Here is a 16,568-nt window from a genome sequence, read left to right as displayed (position 1 = left end):
TAAATACTAAGTAGAGATACAAAAATGCTGGGACTTCTAAATTGTTTTCTTTAGCAAACTAATGCTTTTAATATAAAAAAATTGCAATGTAAGAGTCGCAATATAATCCCAAGACTTTAAAAATATATGTGAATACATAGCATACCACAGTTCATTTTTCTGGATTCAGGACAGATAATGTCATATGATGAATGACTTATTCATTCAATTCCTTCCATTTTATTTAGTTATATGAGAAACTGGTAATTTATGAAATAGGTCAAATTATGGAAGGGTATCTTTTGTTATTCTTCAATCCTTAAGTGAAGTATTTGGTGGTGGATAGGGAGCAGGTGAGACATATGAGTCAATTATTAGGCCTTTGAAAGTTGGGGGAAACCCTGGTGGCATAGTGGTTAAGTGCTACGGCTGCTAATCAAAGGGTCAGCAGTTCGAATCCACCAGGCGCTCCTTGGAAACCCTATGGGGCAGTTCTACCCTCTCCTATAGAGTTGCTATGAGTTGGAATCGACTCGACGGCCCTGGGTTTGGTTTGGTTTTGGTTTCAAAGTTGGGGTAGACTGAAAAACTTTCAGGAATGTGATTATTTTTTGTTCTTGTGGTTAAACAGGCAACCTGGCAATTTGTTCAGCACAAACACCACCAACACCACAGCTTCCACCTCTGCTACCACTCCTGTAAAGAAAAAGAGGTATAATGGGCTGGTTGTAATTTGCCTCTAGCCGATATTCTAAAGAATGATTGTTCTTTATCCTATTTCTGAACGAAATCATCCACCAAGGCTCCGGGCAGCATTCAGAGTTACTTCCTCTTTGTTCTCACTTTTTCACAAGGATCTAGTGCCTGCATTGTGCTGACGTCAAACTTTAGTACTTATTACCCCCTAGTCTGCTCCTTGGAGTCCCTGGGTCGCTGTATCTTTCCATGTGCCTGCTTCAGGGGCTGCCTCTTCTGCTCTGTGGCTGGGCTGACCCTACTTCCAAAGACAGAGTCAAAGACTCTATATGAAGGGATCTATGTTTGTGTGGTTATTGCATCTTCTGACTTCCCCTGTGTGGCCTCCCATATTCTGCTTTTGCTAAGTTCCACTTACCTAGTAAGTGCAGTGGAATAGCAAGACCTGTGGAAGCAGAAATCTTCATGAGTCAGAAAATGGTGGTGGAAGAGACTCCTGCATCTTGAAGGGAATACAGTGCTAGTACATCATGGTGCACAGAAAACAAGCCCTTGTGAACCTTGGTGTTTTGTTTTTTCTTATTACCTCTGTCTACACCCCAAACCATGCCTGACACAAGCTTGGTGCCTAATAAATATTTGATGGGGGACTGACTGACTTTGCCCTGGTGCAGCTGTAGTCCTCTGAGAGAAAAATGACTATTTTTCCAGCAGTGAGGGTTCTATCGCATTTGCAGAATCTAAAAAAATGTGATTTATCTTCCTTTTGGACCCACATTTCACATCTTTCCAACTCTTTGTGAATTAAAAACAGATTCCTAAGTTTGGAAGGGAAATTTAAGGTCAGGTGGTACAATAGTTAAGCGCTTAGCTGCTAATCAAAAAGTTGGCAGTTTGAACTTACACAGTGGCTCCATGGGAGGAAGGCCTGGCGGTCTGCTCCCATAAAGATTACAGGCTAGAAAACCATTTGGGGCAGTTCTACTCTGCCCTATAGAGTCGCTATGAGTTGGTATCAACTCGACCGCACACAACAACAGCCCAGTCTACTACCCAGTGCAAGTACCTTTGCTCTGACCAGTTAGATTTGATTCAGGATCTTGAAGCCAATGATAAGACCATGGCTGTTTTGAGATGCACCTTTGACCATCTCTCATGGATGAGTATCTTCTTAACTTGAGCTGAAATTTATCTTGATTTTACTCCTACCTGGTCTTAGTTCTGTCCTGTCATGCCTCAGAGAATACACCTACTTTAAGAATTTACAGGTAGCTCTCCTGACTTCCTTGTCCCAGGCTTTCTCTCTCTGCCAATTAAAATTATGAACTAGTAGAAAAATGTAGAACAAAATTCTAACTCAAGAAGAAAGACCAGACTTTCTGGCCTGACAGAGACTGGAGAAACCCTGGGAGCATGGCCTCCGGACACCCTTTCAGCTCAGTAATGAAGTCACTTCTGAGGCTCACCCTTCATCCAAAGATTGGGCAGGCCCATAAAACAAAACAAGACGAAAGGGGCACATCAGCCCAGGGGCAAGGACCAGAAGGCAGGAAGGAACAGGAAAGCTGGTAATAGGGAACCCAAGGTTGAGAAGGGAGAGTGTTGACATGTTGTGGGTTGATAACCAATTTCATAAAACAATATGTATGCTAACTGTTTAAAGAGAAACTAGTTTGTTATGTAAACCATCATCTAAAGTACAATAAAAAAATAAAAACATAGAATTATGTCCTAGTAAGGTGAAGACATCTCTCTAGTGGGAGATATTTCTTACCGCCTATTGCTAACTCTTTGCTAATTGCCGATGCCTTTGCTAATGTCTGAGTTTATTTATATTCTTACTTTTCAGGATTTTCTATCAGTTTTTTAAAACCATATTTTACATAGAACATCAAATTATTACTGTTTCTACTATGAAATATTTCAGATATAGAGAAAAATAGAATAACATGGTAAACAGCCAAGCACCCATCACTTAAAAAATTCATAAATGCTACTGTTTTACAGATTTGTTTCAGATTTCTTTTTAAAGAAATGTCCACATTGTTTAGTGCCAAAAGAAATGAGAAAAGGAACTTTCTTGGGATAGCAGATGGCTTGGAGTATAGGTCACTTTCTATTTCATTTATAAAATAGTTTTCATTCTATTTCCAAGGCCTTGTATAAAACAATCATGTTGCCTTTTTTAACTATCAAATTATTTTCAGCTTTTATTCACAGACATGTGGGTGGGATCAGGCTTATTAAGGACCATGTTTATAACCAATGTCATTTCTTAACAGACAGTCCTGGTTTCCACCACCCCCTCCAGGTTATAATGCTGCCTCAGGCCCAGGAACAAGCAGGAGGTAAGGGAAATGTGTCAGATGTAATCGCTGTGTAATTCGATGGAAGAACATGTCAGGTATTGACAACATATCATTGTGTATGCTTTGGAATAAATAGGAGGCAGTTTTGTGAACTTGGAGCTCTGAACGAGACATTGCCCAGTGAGAATGAGGTCTGGGGTACAAGAAACTCAGCAAGCCACAGAAGCAAGGAGGTGACAAAGGTCAAGAGCAGAGTCAAGCCCCAGGCGGGAGTGCACAGCTGCTTCCATGCTTGATGAACACAGAGCACTGGGTGGAAATACCTGCAAAGTTCCTTGTAAACTTGAAGTTTTTTTTTAGTTGGGTGTTTTTTTTTTGTTTTATTTTTGTTGCGAGCAATAGTTGTAACTAAAATTATAGATTATGTGGCGGACAACTTTTTCTGCAATTTCTATGCTAGGAATGTCAGCAACTCAATTTAATAAATATTTATTAAATGGCTACTATATACCAGATTCTGTGCTAGATTCTTGGAATACATCAGTGAACCAAACATGGAGCTTACATTCTAGCATGCAAAGGAGCAGGTGCACATGTAGAACTCTTATTGTCTATGGCATCACTAGCACAGAAAGAAAAATAGGGCTCTGATTTGGTTTTGCTTTCAGGTCACCAAAAATGCTCTCATGTCGCCAACCCCTAGAATATCTTTACCATGTTTCCATGTTTCAGTGGGATCTATTTTCTCCATTCCAAAAATTGGAAGAGAGAGCATTAACTTGTGTATTTGTTTAGTATTGGTTTATTTCCTAAAATTTCATCTCTGTGCAGCTTTTTAACATCTCTTTTATTTCCAAATAAATGCATGTCTTCTATTATAATTTACGTTGGCTGTATAAGGATATGTGTGCACTTTAGCTGGTCAATAGACAAAAAAGATCAAGTAGCTTTTTCCACACCTGTCATTGCATCTGTTTTCTTTCTTTTTAACTCTGATCAGCTACAGGTGGCTTCTAACTATCTATATTTCTAGTTTAAATGTTTCTTTCCCCTCAGGTTTTATTAGCTATTTCCCTGTGAGTGGTAACTTTCATGGACCTGCCTATGTGCGGAAAATATTAACTGGATCTGATAGTTACTATTGTTTCCTGAGTGTTGTAAGATACCTCTAATTCTGCCTGGATAGACAATAACTGACACTTTTCTTAGAAATATTGATAATTTGTGAGTTGGAATTGACTCAACAGCAATGGGTTTTCTTTTTTTTTGGTTATTTCCAAAATAACTTCTTATTTTTGTCCTCTATTCATTATTCCAATATTAATGCAAATGATCATTATAATAAGTGACTGGCTATAGAAGTGTATAAAAATATGAAAGGATTATTCATGAGTTAGCATCTCATGTTTTCAGTGCCTGTTGAGCTTGTGGATTTCTGCTTGCATAGAACTGACGGGGCTTGGCCATATGCCCTGAGAATTTATGCATCGTTGGATGCAATTTACATAGAAGATGAAATAAGTTACAGTGCTCCTACTTCTGCTTCCTGGCTCAGCTCCATAGCACCAGAATTAAGGAAAAAGAAGATGATTGGACTGGGTTGATCAATTTAGATATCCATTCCTTTTTTTAGAGATACAGGTTATTAATATAATGGCAAAAATGAAAGACTTCTCTTTGCAGATCAGAGACAATGTCATGCCAAGCATTCAGGGGAAGGTGAGAATAATAGCAATATAGCAATGCCTTTGATTTCTAAAGTGCTTTTCTTTGGAAGAGCTGAAAGTACAGCTCCTGTTTCTCACCTTTAATGCCAGTGCATTCCCAGGGCTGAGAAATAGGCTTTTTAGTAAATTTTGAAAAGCAGAAGCAATTATTAAATGATAAAAGGGAGTAGAAGCTTTCAAAAGAGATCTTTGTTCCCAGAAAAGCCCAAAGAAAATGAAAATAGGTCAAAAACAGATAAAAATGGGGGGCTATGATTTTTAACACTGGCTGATATCTCAATGCTAAACTTATTTCCCTTCACCCTTCTTTTATACAGTGGTCTCCCTCACCCTTTTGCATCCCCTCCCATCTTCTTCAAAAGAATCTTCCTTAATACTAACACCCTCAATCTCTTTTCTGTTCTTAATTTTGTGAACCTTACTTTTCTCACCACCTAATTTTTTCCTGAAATTTCATTTCCTCCCCCACACCCCTCTGTGTGCAGTACATCTAAAAAGACCAACAGACTTTACAATCATTATAGAAATAAGCTCTCGTCCTGTCCTTTGTTTCCTTGGCTTCTCTGTCACCTTTGACATCATAAATCATTTTGTGACTTATATCCTGTGGAAGAAATAAACCTTAGCTGTGTTTGGATTAAGAACTTGTCTTGGTGTTGTGTTTGAATTAAAATCTATCACTTTTTTTTTTCACGCTGATTTTTATGTATTTATTTTTGGTGTGGGTTTAAAAAAATTCTTTTTTTCTTGAATTTGGTTGTTGTTGAAAATATACACAGCAAAACACACCAATTTAACCGTTTCTACCTGTACAATTCAGTGACATTGACTACATTCTTTGGGCTGTGCAACAAATCTCATCCTCCTTTTCTGAGCTGTTCCACCCTCATTAACATAAACATACTGCCCCCAAGTTTCTATTTAATCTTTTGAGTTGCTGTTGTCACTTTGATCCCATATAGATAGGTCTTAAAAGAGTACAATGCTCAAACCAGATAGTCTTCACTGGTTAAACTAAGCTATTGTTTCATTTTAAGAAGACTTCAGGGGATATTTTTGTTTTAAGGTTTAAAGATTATCCGAGGGCGTAGTTTCAAGGGCTCTTCCAGCCTTCATGTCTCCAGAAGTCTGGAGCACATGAGAATTTGAAATTTTGTCCTGCATTCTCCCCCTTTTGATCAGGGTTCTTCTATAGAATCTTTGATCAGAATGTTCAGTAATGGTAGCCATGCACCGTCCAGTTCTGGTCTCATGGCCAAGGATACAGTTATTCATGGAGGCATTTAGCCACACACTCCATATCCTTCTCCTATTCCTGACTCTCCACAGTTATTTTTATTATAAGGAATCTGCAAGAAGTAAACAGTCCCCAAAGGGCCTGAAGCTTTCTTACCAAGAGAAGAACTCATTATTCCTATACCTTTATCTGTATGTTTTTGTTGAAAGCTTCCATTGAGTTTGCCCCAACTCATGGTGACCCTATGCATTACAGAGAACTTCTCCATAGTGTTTTCTTGGCTGTAATCTTTATGGAAGCAAATCAACAGGACTTTCCTTCTGCAGAGCCACTGGGTAGGTTCGAATTGCCAGCCTTTGAGGCAGCAGCCAATCACAAACTATTTGTGCCACCTAGGCTCATATCTATTTGTATGTGTATATCCATATCTAATGTATAGGTATATCTATGCCTACGACTATATGGGTCTATTTTTATCCCCACATCTATTTCTATATTTACCTTTATAACCCAAAACCAAACCAAACCTGTTGCTGTCGAGTTGATTCCGACTCATAGCTGCCCTATGGCTGTATCTATGTCTGGATGTAATATAGATATATTATTAACATAAGACTTGTGAGCTCAATTTTAGCTTAAATGAGAAAATTTGAATTTTCTAAAATAGCCATATTCAATTTTCTAAGACAAATATTATTTTCTAAATGATAGATCAGATTAAACTTGCAAGGCAAGGGTCCAGACCTGGGTGATCAAACAAAATTTTTAGTTAAGAATGAATACCTTTGAAAGCCTCTTGCACCCTTTTGGATAAATATTAAAGAGATTTAGAGATTCAATGGTTAAATGCCATGTAAATCTTATTTAGGAAATTTACTGAAGCTGAATTAAGGGACTTGCTTAACTGACAATATGTTTGTTGCCAATTATGGTGATTTGGGAACAGCAATGAAGCCATCCCTAACAACAGCAACAACAACGAAATGTGTTGTTGGTTTTTTAATGAAATTATTATCAAAGGCAAAGAAAAAAATACATGGTATCTGACAAAATTAAAATAGTGAAAGCACTCCTAGGAAAATTAGTTAAATGTTTGCTACATACCAACATAATTTTGCATCCTTATTTGTTTCAACCCCTTTTCCTTCAGTGGTTTTCATTTCCAGTTTGATGAAGGGGGGGAACCCTGATTGATAAGTGAGTTGCCATGGCAACCTTGCACTACAGTTATTTTTTCCGCCTGTGACTATAAATGGTAAAATGTAACCTTTCTTATTAAGCTGAAACGTTTTTAACTATTTTAGAACCAAACCCTCTACAAAATTTGATGTCACCCTAAATAAAAACAAATATATTCTATTTTTTATCTCTACAAAAATGTTCTTTATATTAACTGGAATCTGTTTTGTAAACGTTAAATTCTAAGACAACCAATCAGTAAAATGTTAAAGCACAGTGATTTTAAAATCTTACCCAAATGTCTAGATTACTCATTCTAAGCATTCGAAATAATTAAAACATTAGCTAGAATTAAGGTTTATTATTTTTAGAGAGTGTTGTTTGAATAGCATGTGAGAAAAGCTAATTTAGAATGTGTAAATGAAGGTTTTAACCTTTAAAAATGAGTTACTTTTTCCTAAGTCCAGTGGGGACAACATAAATAGCCCTGATTTCCTAACACTGATTTTAGGCAACCCATGCTTTTAAACAACAACAATAACCATTAACAAAAAGTACCTGTGCTCCCTCCAATTTAGATTCCTACCACCCCACCATCCCTTGGAGCCCCTGCTGCCTCTTCCACTGCCAGGAGAGATGAAGTTTTAAGGGAACCATCCAGAAGTAGGGAAGAGGAAGAACCCATAAGAATCAGGATAGCTACTAGGGTCAAGCTCTCTGCCAAAAATATCCTTCAAGATACAAATCCCTCTGCCCCAACCATAAAAATCAGTTTACTTAAAAAAAAAAAAAATTGTATTTTACTGTTTAATAATATTGCCTGAAGTTCTACCAATTACAGGGTCATAAAACTTACCTCAGTTGAAACCATGAGCACTCTGACGGGCTAAATGTACTGTCTTCTTGTCATTCAAAGCATAGCATCAATTACGTAAATCAAGTTTCTTTCCTGCTAAAACTGGGTAAAATTCGAGCGCACTGAGGGAATGGAGGTTTGGATTTTGTGGGGTAGAGAGGAAAATGACTGTGGAGCAAGAAGATTCTGGAAGGCAGGGAGGCCTGGGTGTGGTGTGGTGCGGGTGAGGCGAGCAGTGGCATTAGTGGCTGTACTCCAGAGAGCCTGGAGCAGAGAGGTGGGGGTAAAAGGACCAGCATTGTACTTAGGACTGTCCCCATACTTGAGAAATGGAGACACTTCTTCCTCTCTTCTTTCTCCTCTCTCATGTATCATGTAGAGTGTTACATAAATGGAATCATACAGTATACAGCCTTTTGAATCTTGTGTCTTTCATTTTGCATAATCCATGCCAGATTCATCGATCATATTGCACGTATCACCAGTTCCTTCCTTTTTTTTCAAAGCAGTATGGCATTGTATGGATAGACCGCAGTTCATTTATCCACTCACAAGGAGAGACAGTTGGGTTGTTTCCAAAGGTTTTTGCATGAGCATATGTATTCATTTCTCTTGGGTAAATATCTACAAGTGACATTGCTAGGTTATGTAATAAGCGTATGTTTAACTTAATAAGAAACTCCAAACAGTTTTTAAAATGCATCATTTTTCATTCCCTCTGATGTATAAGAGTTCCAGCTGCTCCACTTCCTTGCCATCATTTAGAACTGTCAGTTTTTTAAAAATTATTTTAGCCATTCTAATAGGTGTGTAGTGTATCTCATCATGATTTAAATTTGCATTTCCCCAAAGGCTAATGATGTTGATCATCTTTTCATATGCTTATTTACCATTCATACATCATCTTTGATGAAGTATTTGTTCAAATCTTTTGCCTATTTTTTTACTTGCTTTTTTATTATTATTATTCGTTATGCTTTAAGTGAAAGTTTACAAATCAAGTTAGTCTCTCATACAAAAACTTATACACAGCTTGCTATGTAACCCTAGCTGCTCTCCCCCTAATGTGACAGCACACTCCTCCTCTCCACCCTGTATTTCTCGTGTCCATTCAACTAGCTCCTGTCCTCCTCTGCCTTCTCATCTTGCCTCCAGACAGGAGCTGCCCACATAGTCTCATGTGTCTACTTGAGCCAAGAAGCTCACTCCTCACCCTCATCATTTTCTGTCTTATAGTCCAGTCCAATTCCTATCTGAAGAGTTGGCTTCAGGAATGGTTCGAGTCTTGGACTAACTGAGGGCCTGGGGCCATGACCTCTGGGGCCTCTCCAGTCTCAGGCAGACCATTAAGTCTGGTCTTTATATGAGAATTTGAGGTCTGCATCCCACTGTTTTCCCTCTCCATCAGGGATTCTGTGTTGTATTCCCTGTCAGGGCAGTCATCAGTGGTAGCTGGACACCATCTAGTTCTTCCAGTCTCAGGCTGATGTAGTCTCTGTTTTATGTGGCCCTTTCTGGATTGTTTTCTTATAGTTGGGTTTTGAAGGGTTTTTTTGTTTGTTTATTTTGTTTACTTATTTTTTTAATGTGTTCTGCTTACAACTCCTTTGTTGCATATGAGACTTGCAAATAATTTTTTCCAGTTTCTGGCTAGTTTTTTCATTCTCTTAACAATGTATTTTTTCAGAGAAAATAGTGTTTTAATTTAATGAAGTCCAATTTATCATGTTTTCTTTTATAGATTGTGCTTCTGGTGTCATATCTAAGAACTCCTTGCTTAACACATGGTCACAAAGTTTTATTTAATGGTTTCTTCTAAAAGTTTTATAGTTTTACATTTTTTATGTAGGTCTATGATGCCTTCTGAGTAGGCTGCTTTTTGATGAGATCCCATTTATCTATTTTGTTGCCTTTGCCTCTGGTGTCGTGTCCAAGAATCTGTTGTTGAGAACTAGGTCTTGAAGTAGTACCCCAATGCTTTCTTCTAAGAATTTTATAGTTTTAGGTCATACGTTTTATGTTTTTGTATATGATGTGAGATATTGTTCTATCTTCATTCTTTTGCATGTACAAATCCAGTTGTGCCAGCACCATTTATTAGAAAGGCAATATTTTCCCATTTAATGGATTAGTTGATCATAGGTGTGTGCACTTAATTGAATTATTCCATTGACTGAGTAAACTCTTTTTTTTTTTTTTTTAACATTTTACTGTATTTTAGGTGAAGGTTTAAAGAGCAAATTAGTTTCCCAGCCAATCATTTATATACAAATTGTTCTGAGACTTTAGTTGTAATCCTTACAATATGTTAGCACTCTCGCCATTACCACCCTGAGTTCTCCATTTCCATATGTCCGGTTTTCCTGCCCCCTCATCTTTGCTTTTGGGCAGATGTTGCTCTTTTGGTCTCACATAGATGAGTGTTCTAAGGTCATGGGTGTTATTGTTTATTTTCTAGGCCTGTCTCCAGGTTATCTCAAGGAGTGGCTTCAATTCCAAGTTAGAGAGTTAGAGGGTATCCAAGGGCTGTAGACTCAGGGGTTCCTCTAGTCTCTATCAGACCAGTAAGTTTGGTCTTTCTTATGAATTTGAATTTTGTTCTACATTTTTTGTCCACACTAACTCAGACCTTCTATTGCGATCCTGGTCAAAGCAGTTGGTACTGGTAGCTGGGCACCATCTAGTTCTTCTGTCTTCTGGCTAGTGGAGGCTATGATTCCTGTGGTCCATTAGTCCTTTGGACAAATTGCTTCCTTGAATCTTTGATTTTCTTTACTCTCCTTTGTTCTGAATGGAAACAGACCAGATGCTACTCACCAAAGTAGCGTGTAAACATTGTCTTTATGAACTATGTTATGTCAGTTGACCTAGATATCCCCTGAGACTATGGTCCTTAGCCTTCAAGACCAGTAACTCAGTCCCATGAGGTGTTCAGTTATGTCTAGGAAGTTTCCATGACTCTGACCCCTAACTGCTCTGTTATATATAAGAATATACATGCAGCACATGTAAATATATATGTAGAAATATGCATAGCTAATCCTATATATCCATACACGCTCCCACACCTTACCGGATGGTGTATGTTATAGCATTTACTGTAGCTGCCTTTTATTCTTGCATGTGTCTCAATGTCCCTTGCCTTGGTCACGTTGTACTGACTTCTCCGTTATTGCATATTGCCTTTCCCTTCACCAAAGTTAATACATGTCTGAGTAGACTCCTTTTTAATGCTGCGGTTTTTTTCACAGTTTCATCTGATTATAGTTGGACTATTCTTATGTCTTCGAAAAACACCTAATGACCAAAATTTGCTATGAATTCAGCAATGCTTTAAAAATAAATTTCATTAAGCACAGCAGCATGTAGTACATGTATGTGCAATGTACTTAGTCTACAGCAAGTGCTTGAGGCCCTGTGGATTTGGGAATTCCTTGAGTCACTCTGCAGTCCCATTGCCATCTGGTGGTTTACCATCTACCAAACCACCAAAACCAAACCCATTGCTGTCAAGTCAATTCTGACTCATAGCAACCCTATAGGACAGAGTGGAACCGCCCCATAGAGCTTCCAATGAGCACCTGGTAGATTTGAACTGCTGACCTTTTGGTTAGCTGCTATAGCTCTTAACCACTATACCACCAGGATTTCCGCAATAGGCCTTTTACAGATAAAGAAGGAAGGCTTGGAGAGAATGAGTGTTCTTTCCAGGGTCAAATAGAAAATTAGTGACAGAGCTAGTTTCCAACTTAAGTCTGCATGTTCCATCACTCTTTTCTGGTTTTAGTAAAATTGCCACTGGCCACTGAAAAGTGAAACATGATCACAGTAATCATTCTTTTGAACATTAGCATTGCATTTGATAAGCTCTTTAGGAACATGGACCACACCTTTTATTGTCTTTGAATGCCTAATTTTACCCTTTATACTGCTATGTGTCTTAGCATTTTTAATTGGGGCAGTTGTAGAATAAGTGCTTGTTGAGATAATGTTACTTGTTAGGTGCTATCAAGTTGGTTGAGACTTAGTGACCCTATGTGCAACAGAATGAAACACTGCCTGGTCCTGCACCATCCTCACAACCATTGCTATGTTTGAGCCGATTGTTGCAGTCACTGTGTCAATTCATCTCGTTGATGGTCTTCCTCTTTTTCACTGACCTTCTACTTTACCAGGCATGATGCCCTTCTCCAGGGATTGGTCCCTCCTGATAACATGTCCAAAGCATAGGAGACAAACTCTAATCGGCCTCACTTCTAAGGAGAATTCTGGCTGAACTTCTTCAGATTTGTTCATTCTTCTACCAGTCTATGGTATATTCAATATTCTTTGCCAATGCTATAATTCAAATGCATTAATTCTTTGATCTTTCATATTCATTGCTCAGCTTTTGCATGCAAATGAGGAGACTGAAAATACCATGGCTTGAGTCAGGCACACCTTAGTCCTCAATGTGACATCTTTGCCTTTTTTTTTTTTTTTAATGGCTCCAGTAAACTATACTTATAATCTTGCTTAAGCAAGAAAATATTATATTACAGATCAATCTATCATTATCAGATTTAGTATTGGAAATACCTAGAAGAATATTGGTTGGATACTGTGTAATATGGAGCAAAAAATGTTGGCTTTGAAGTGAGAAAGAGCTAAGTTGAAATACTGAGTCACCAGCCATGTGCTCCAGGGAAAATTATTTAGCTTTTTTGAGTCTCAGTAAAATAGGAGTAACAATACATACCCTACAGGATAGGTGTAGAGGTTAAATCAAATAATGTATGTGAAAGCCTGGCAAAGTACCTGGCATATAGTTGTTAGTTGCTGTCATGTCAGCTCTCACTCATGGAGACTTTGTGTGTAGGAGAATGAAACGCTGCCTGATCCTGTACCATCTTCATGATTGTTGGCAATTTTGAATTCATTTTGTGGCTATTGTGTCAATCCATCTCATTAAGGGTTTCCCTTGTTTCCACTGGCCTTCTACTTTACGAAACATGATGTCCAAGCACGATAATCAGCGTGTTAAAAAAAAATGCCTGTTGCTATCGAGTTGATTTTGACTCACAGTGACCCTATAGGACAGAGTAGAACTGCTCTATAGTGTTTCCAAGGTTGAAATCTTTACCGAAGCAGACGGTACATCTTTCTCTGGTGGAGCGGCTAGTGGGTTCAAACCACCGACCTTTTGGTTAGCAGTCTAATGTTTAACCAACTGCACCATCAATAAATATACATTTCACCTCCTTTGCCATTGTTGAAATAAAAAATTCTTTTTGTGGAATACCGAAGTTAAGCACATTGGAAAGTGGAAACTAAACTCACAATTGAATATTAGAGTCAACTATCCTTAACTGGATGCCAGTGGGTTTATTCTTGGTTCAATCCAGATCTGTGCTATAGTAAATAGATGTAGAAATGTTCTTCCTAAGGCCCTGGTGGCACAGTGGTTAAGAGCTCAGCTGCTAACCAAAAGGCTGGCAGTTTGAAGCAACCAGTTGCTCCTTGGAAACCCTATGGGACAGTTCTACTCTGTCTATGGGGTCGCTACTAGTCAAAAGCAACTCAAAGGCAATGGCTTTCGGTTTAAGGCCAGTCTTTAAGAGAAATTACAGATCTGAGCATGTTATTCAAAAACCCCACAATGAAAAGTGAGTGTTCCAGCAGCAGGTGAAAATGAAGCAATAAAAACAGATTTCTTTACAGTGGCCATGGCCTTTGGCTACTTTCTATAAGTTTTCACATGCTGTTCGCGAACACTGCTTTTTTCTTCCTGAAAGTTATTCTTTATGGTTATAGCCACTAACGTGGTTTCATCGATCCTTCAAAGTCTTGTGGGGTAGAGAGAAGGGTAGAGAATAGAGTAGGGGCTCACCATAACCAAGCTTAAATGTTGAGTGTCAAAGCTGTATTCAATCAGGATCATTCCACAGGAATGTCTCTTGTTTCCTTCTCTTCAAAATATTCCAGGCCACAGCTTCCTGTCTTGCTCTTGCATTTTAATCCCCCTGCTTGGTGTCACATCGTGTTCTTGGCATGGCATTAATGACTTCTCTCATTGCCACAGGGGGCTTGGATTCCGTCATCTGTGTCTGTCACTGGAGAGATGTAAATGAAAGCTCCTTTGAGGTGAACTGATGTATATGCGGCCTGGCCTGGCCTGGCCTCTGGCCCAGCAGGGCTGTGAATGCATAGTCCTCAGAAATAAGTATACTTCCTTTGCTTTCCTCAGCCTTCTCCATGGCATAGCTACCTTCTCTTTCCTCCTATTACCCATTGCTTTCAAGTGGATTCCAACTCATAGTGAACCTATGGGACAGAGTAGAACTGTCTCATTGGGTTTCCAAGGCTGTAATCTTCATGGGAGCAGATTGCCACAACTTTCTCTCACAGAGTGGCTGGTAGGTTCGAACCGCCAACCTTTCAGTTAGCAGCTGAGCGCTTAGCCATTGTGCCACCAGGACTCCTTTTTCTTTCCTAAGTACTCCCCAAGCCATCTGGGCACTGTGTACACAATCTCCCTCTTCTCTCCCCCCTTCTGCCTCCCAGCCCCACCCAAGCAATATTCACCCACCTTTTCGAGGCCTTGTTTTTAGGTGCTGTCAATTTGGCCCCCAGCTCATGGAGACCCAATGCGCAATTGAACAAAATGCTGCCCAGTCCTGCACCATCCCCATGACTGGTTGTAGATGAGACCGTTGTAATCCGTAGAGTTTTCATTGGCTGATTTTCAAAAGTAAATTGCCAGGCCTTTCTTCCCAGTCTTTCTTAGTCTGGAAGCTCCACTGTCCCTGGAACAGCTGAATATGGCAAGAGAAAACAGTGTCAGATGGCCTTATTTTAATATCATGAGCTCTAACATCAATTGAGCCCTTGGTGCCACTTAAGGTTCTCTTGAAAGGCAGCATAACGTGGGTATCCTTATGGAGCCAGACTTTCTGATTCACATTCCTTACTCTGTACCTTACTAGCTGTGTGATCTTAGGACATTCTGTGTTTTTTTAATCTATATTATGGGAGAAAGAATTCCTCTGAGGTTGTTGAGAGAATTAATCTATGTAAAGTGCTTAGAAAAGTTCCTGGTACATAATAATCAAAGTATCAGAGTGTGCTGTTATTATTATTATCATATTACATTTTCTGAGTTTACTTACTTTCCCAGTCACTGAGAAAACCATTGCACACATTTTCTCACTTTCTTTCAAACATCCAACTTTTGCTCCCTCCCCATTCTGAGCTAATGATCATGATTTCTATCTTCTTGAAAAATAAAAGCAAACAGAAGACCACTTTCTTCACTCCGAATCAACCAAAGTACCTCAGCTATATCCATATAGACACCTTCCCTCCTGCTACTATGTATGAGCCCTCTGTGTCTCTAAGACCAATCACCTCACTTGTGCCTCAGGTCCATGGCTTCTCAAGGACATCTAGTAATTTCCCCCTAATTTTCCTGCATCTTCACAGTTGATCTCTCCACTAGATTGTTCTCATCATCATACCTACATGCTGTAGATACCTTCCTTGATCAATCAAGGACCTCCAGCTGTCTACCCATTTCTTTTTCTTCACAGCAAAATGCCTCAAAAGAGGTATCTATATGTATTTCTCCAACTCTTTGCCTCCCATTATCTCTTAAATTCACTCCTATAAAATTTTTTCACCATGCTTCACCAAAACTGTTGTTATCAGGGTCACTGGTGACCACAACGTTGCCAAAACCACAGTGATTTTCCAGGCCTAGTTTTATTATCAGTAACATTTGGCACAATCAATTACTCCCTTCTTGAAACACTTCCTTCACTTGTCTCCCAGTCCACCACACCCTCCTCATTCTCTTCTTTTCTCCTTGGCTATTCAGTCTTTTTTTGCTGTTTCCTTATATTCTTAACATCTAAATATTAGAGGGCTCCAGGGTTTAGTCCTTGGCCCTCTTTTTGTCTCTACCTGGGCTGACTCCTTTGGTGATCTGGTCTAGTTTCAAGTGTTAAATACCATCTCTAAGCTGATGATGTCCATATTTGTGTGCTTTTCTTTCAAATATCTTCATGGCTCATTCTATCACTTTCCTCAGTCTATGTTCAAATTTCACCTCACAGAGTGGCCTTCCCTGACCATTCTATATAAAGTAGTCCTCTGCACCCCATCATTCTATATCCCCTTACCTTACTTTATTTTTCTTCATAGCACATTTCTCCACCTGACATATATTTATTTGTTCGTTGTAAACATTTTGAGAACAGAGAATTTATCCATCTAGAAGAGTGCCTTGCACCTGGGAAAAAAAAAAAAAACAACAAATGTGTGTTAAGTTAAAGTATGATCTCACTTAGTCCTGACAACACCCCAACAACTCTAGTAGATGGGCTATTAAAAATGAGGAAAGGGCAGTAGGCTAACCCATCGCCATACAGCTGGCAACTCAAGCAGCCTGACCCCAATGCCCATGCCCCTACCTAATGAGCTACGGAAGGCAGAAGTGTGAATACAGTCTAGAACACAGGAGTCCTTTTACCAGGTAGTTTGGGATCTATCTTCAGGATAATAGGGAACCATTGGGAGGTAGGGGGAGTGACATGCCCTTGGCATGA

The 16,568-nt window shown here is 39.0% G+C and overlaps 1 protein-coding gene across 2 annotated transcripts in view; it reads left to right on the top strand.

Annotated features, from left to right (window-relative positions):
- Positions 1-16,568, top strand: part of SCEL (sciellin) — a 210,237-nt gene that overhangs the window by 124,633 nt on the left and 69,036 nt on the right. For both annotated transcript variants that reach the window (XM_064270007.1, XM_064270008.1), the window contains exons 7-8: positions 611-691; positions 2,958-3,023. In XM_064270007.1, the coding sequence (XP_064126077.1) occupies positions 611-691; positions 2,958-3,023 (147 nt within the window). The remainder of the gene's footprint in view (positions 1-610; positions 692-2,957; positions 3,024-16,568) is intronic.

This window comes from Loxodonta africana, chromosome 17, assembly GCF_030014295.1.
Source record: "Loxodonta africana isolate mLoxAfr1 chromosome 17, mLoxAfr1.hap2, whole genome shotgun sequence".
Classification (NCBI taxonomy): Eukaryota; Metazoa; Chordata; class Mammalia; order Proboscidea; family Elephantidae; genus Loxodonta; species Loxodonta africana.
This window is presented reverse-complemented; position numbering and strand designations above follow the sequence as displayed.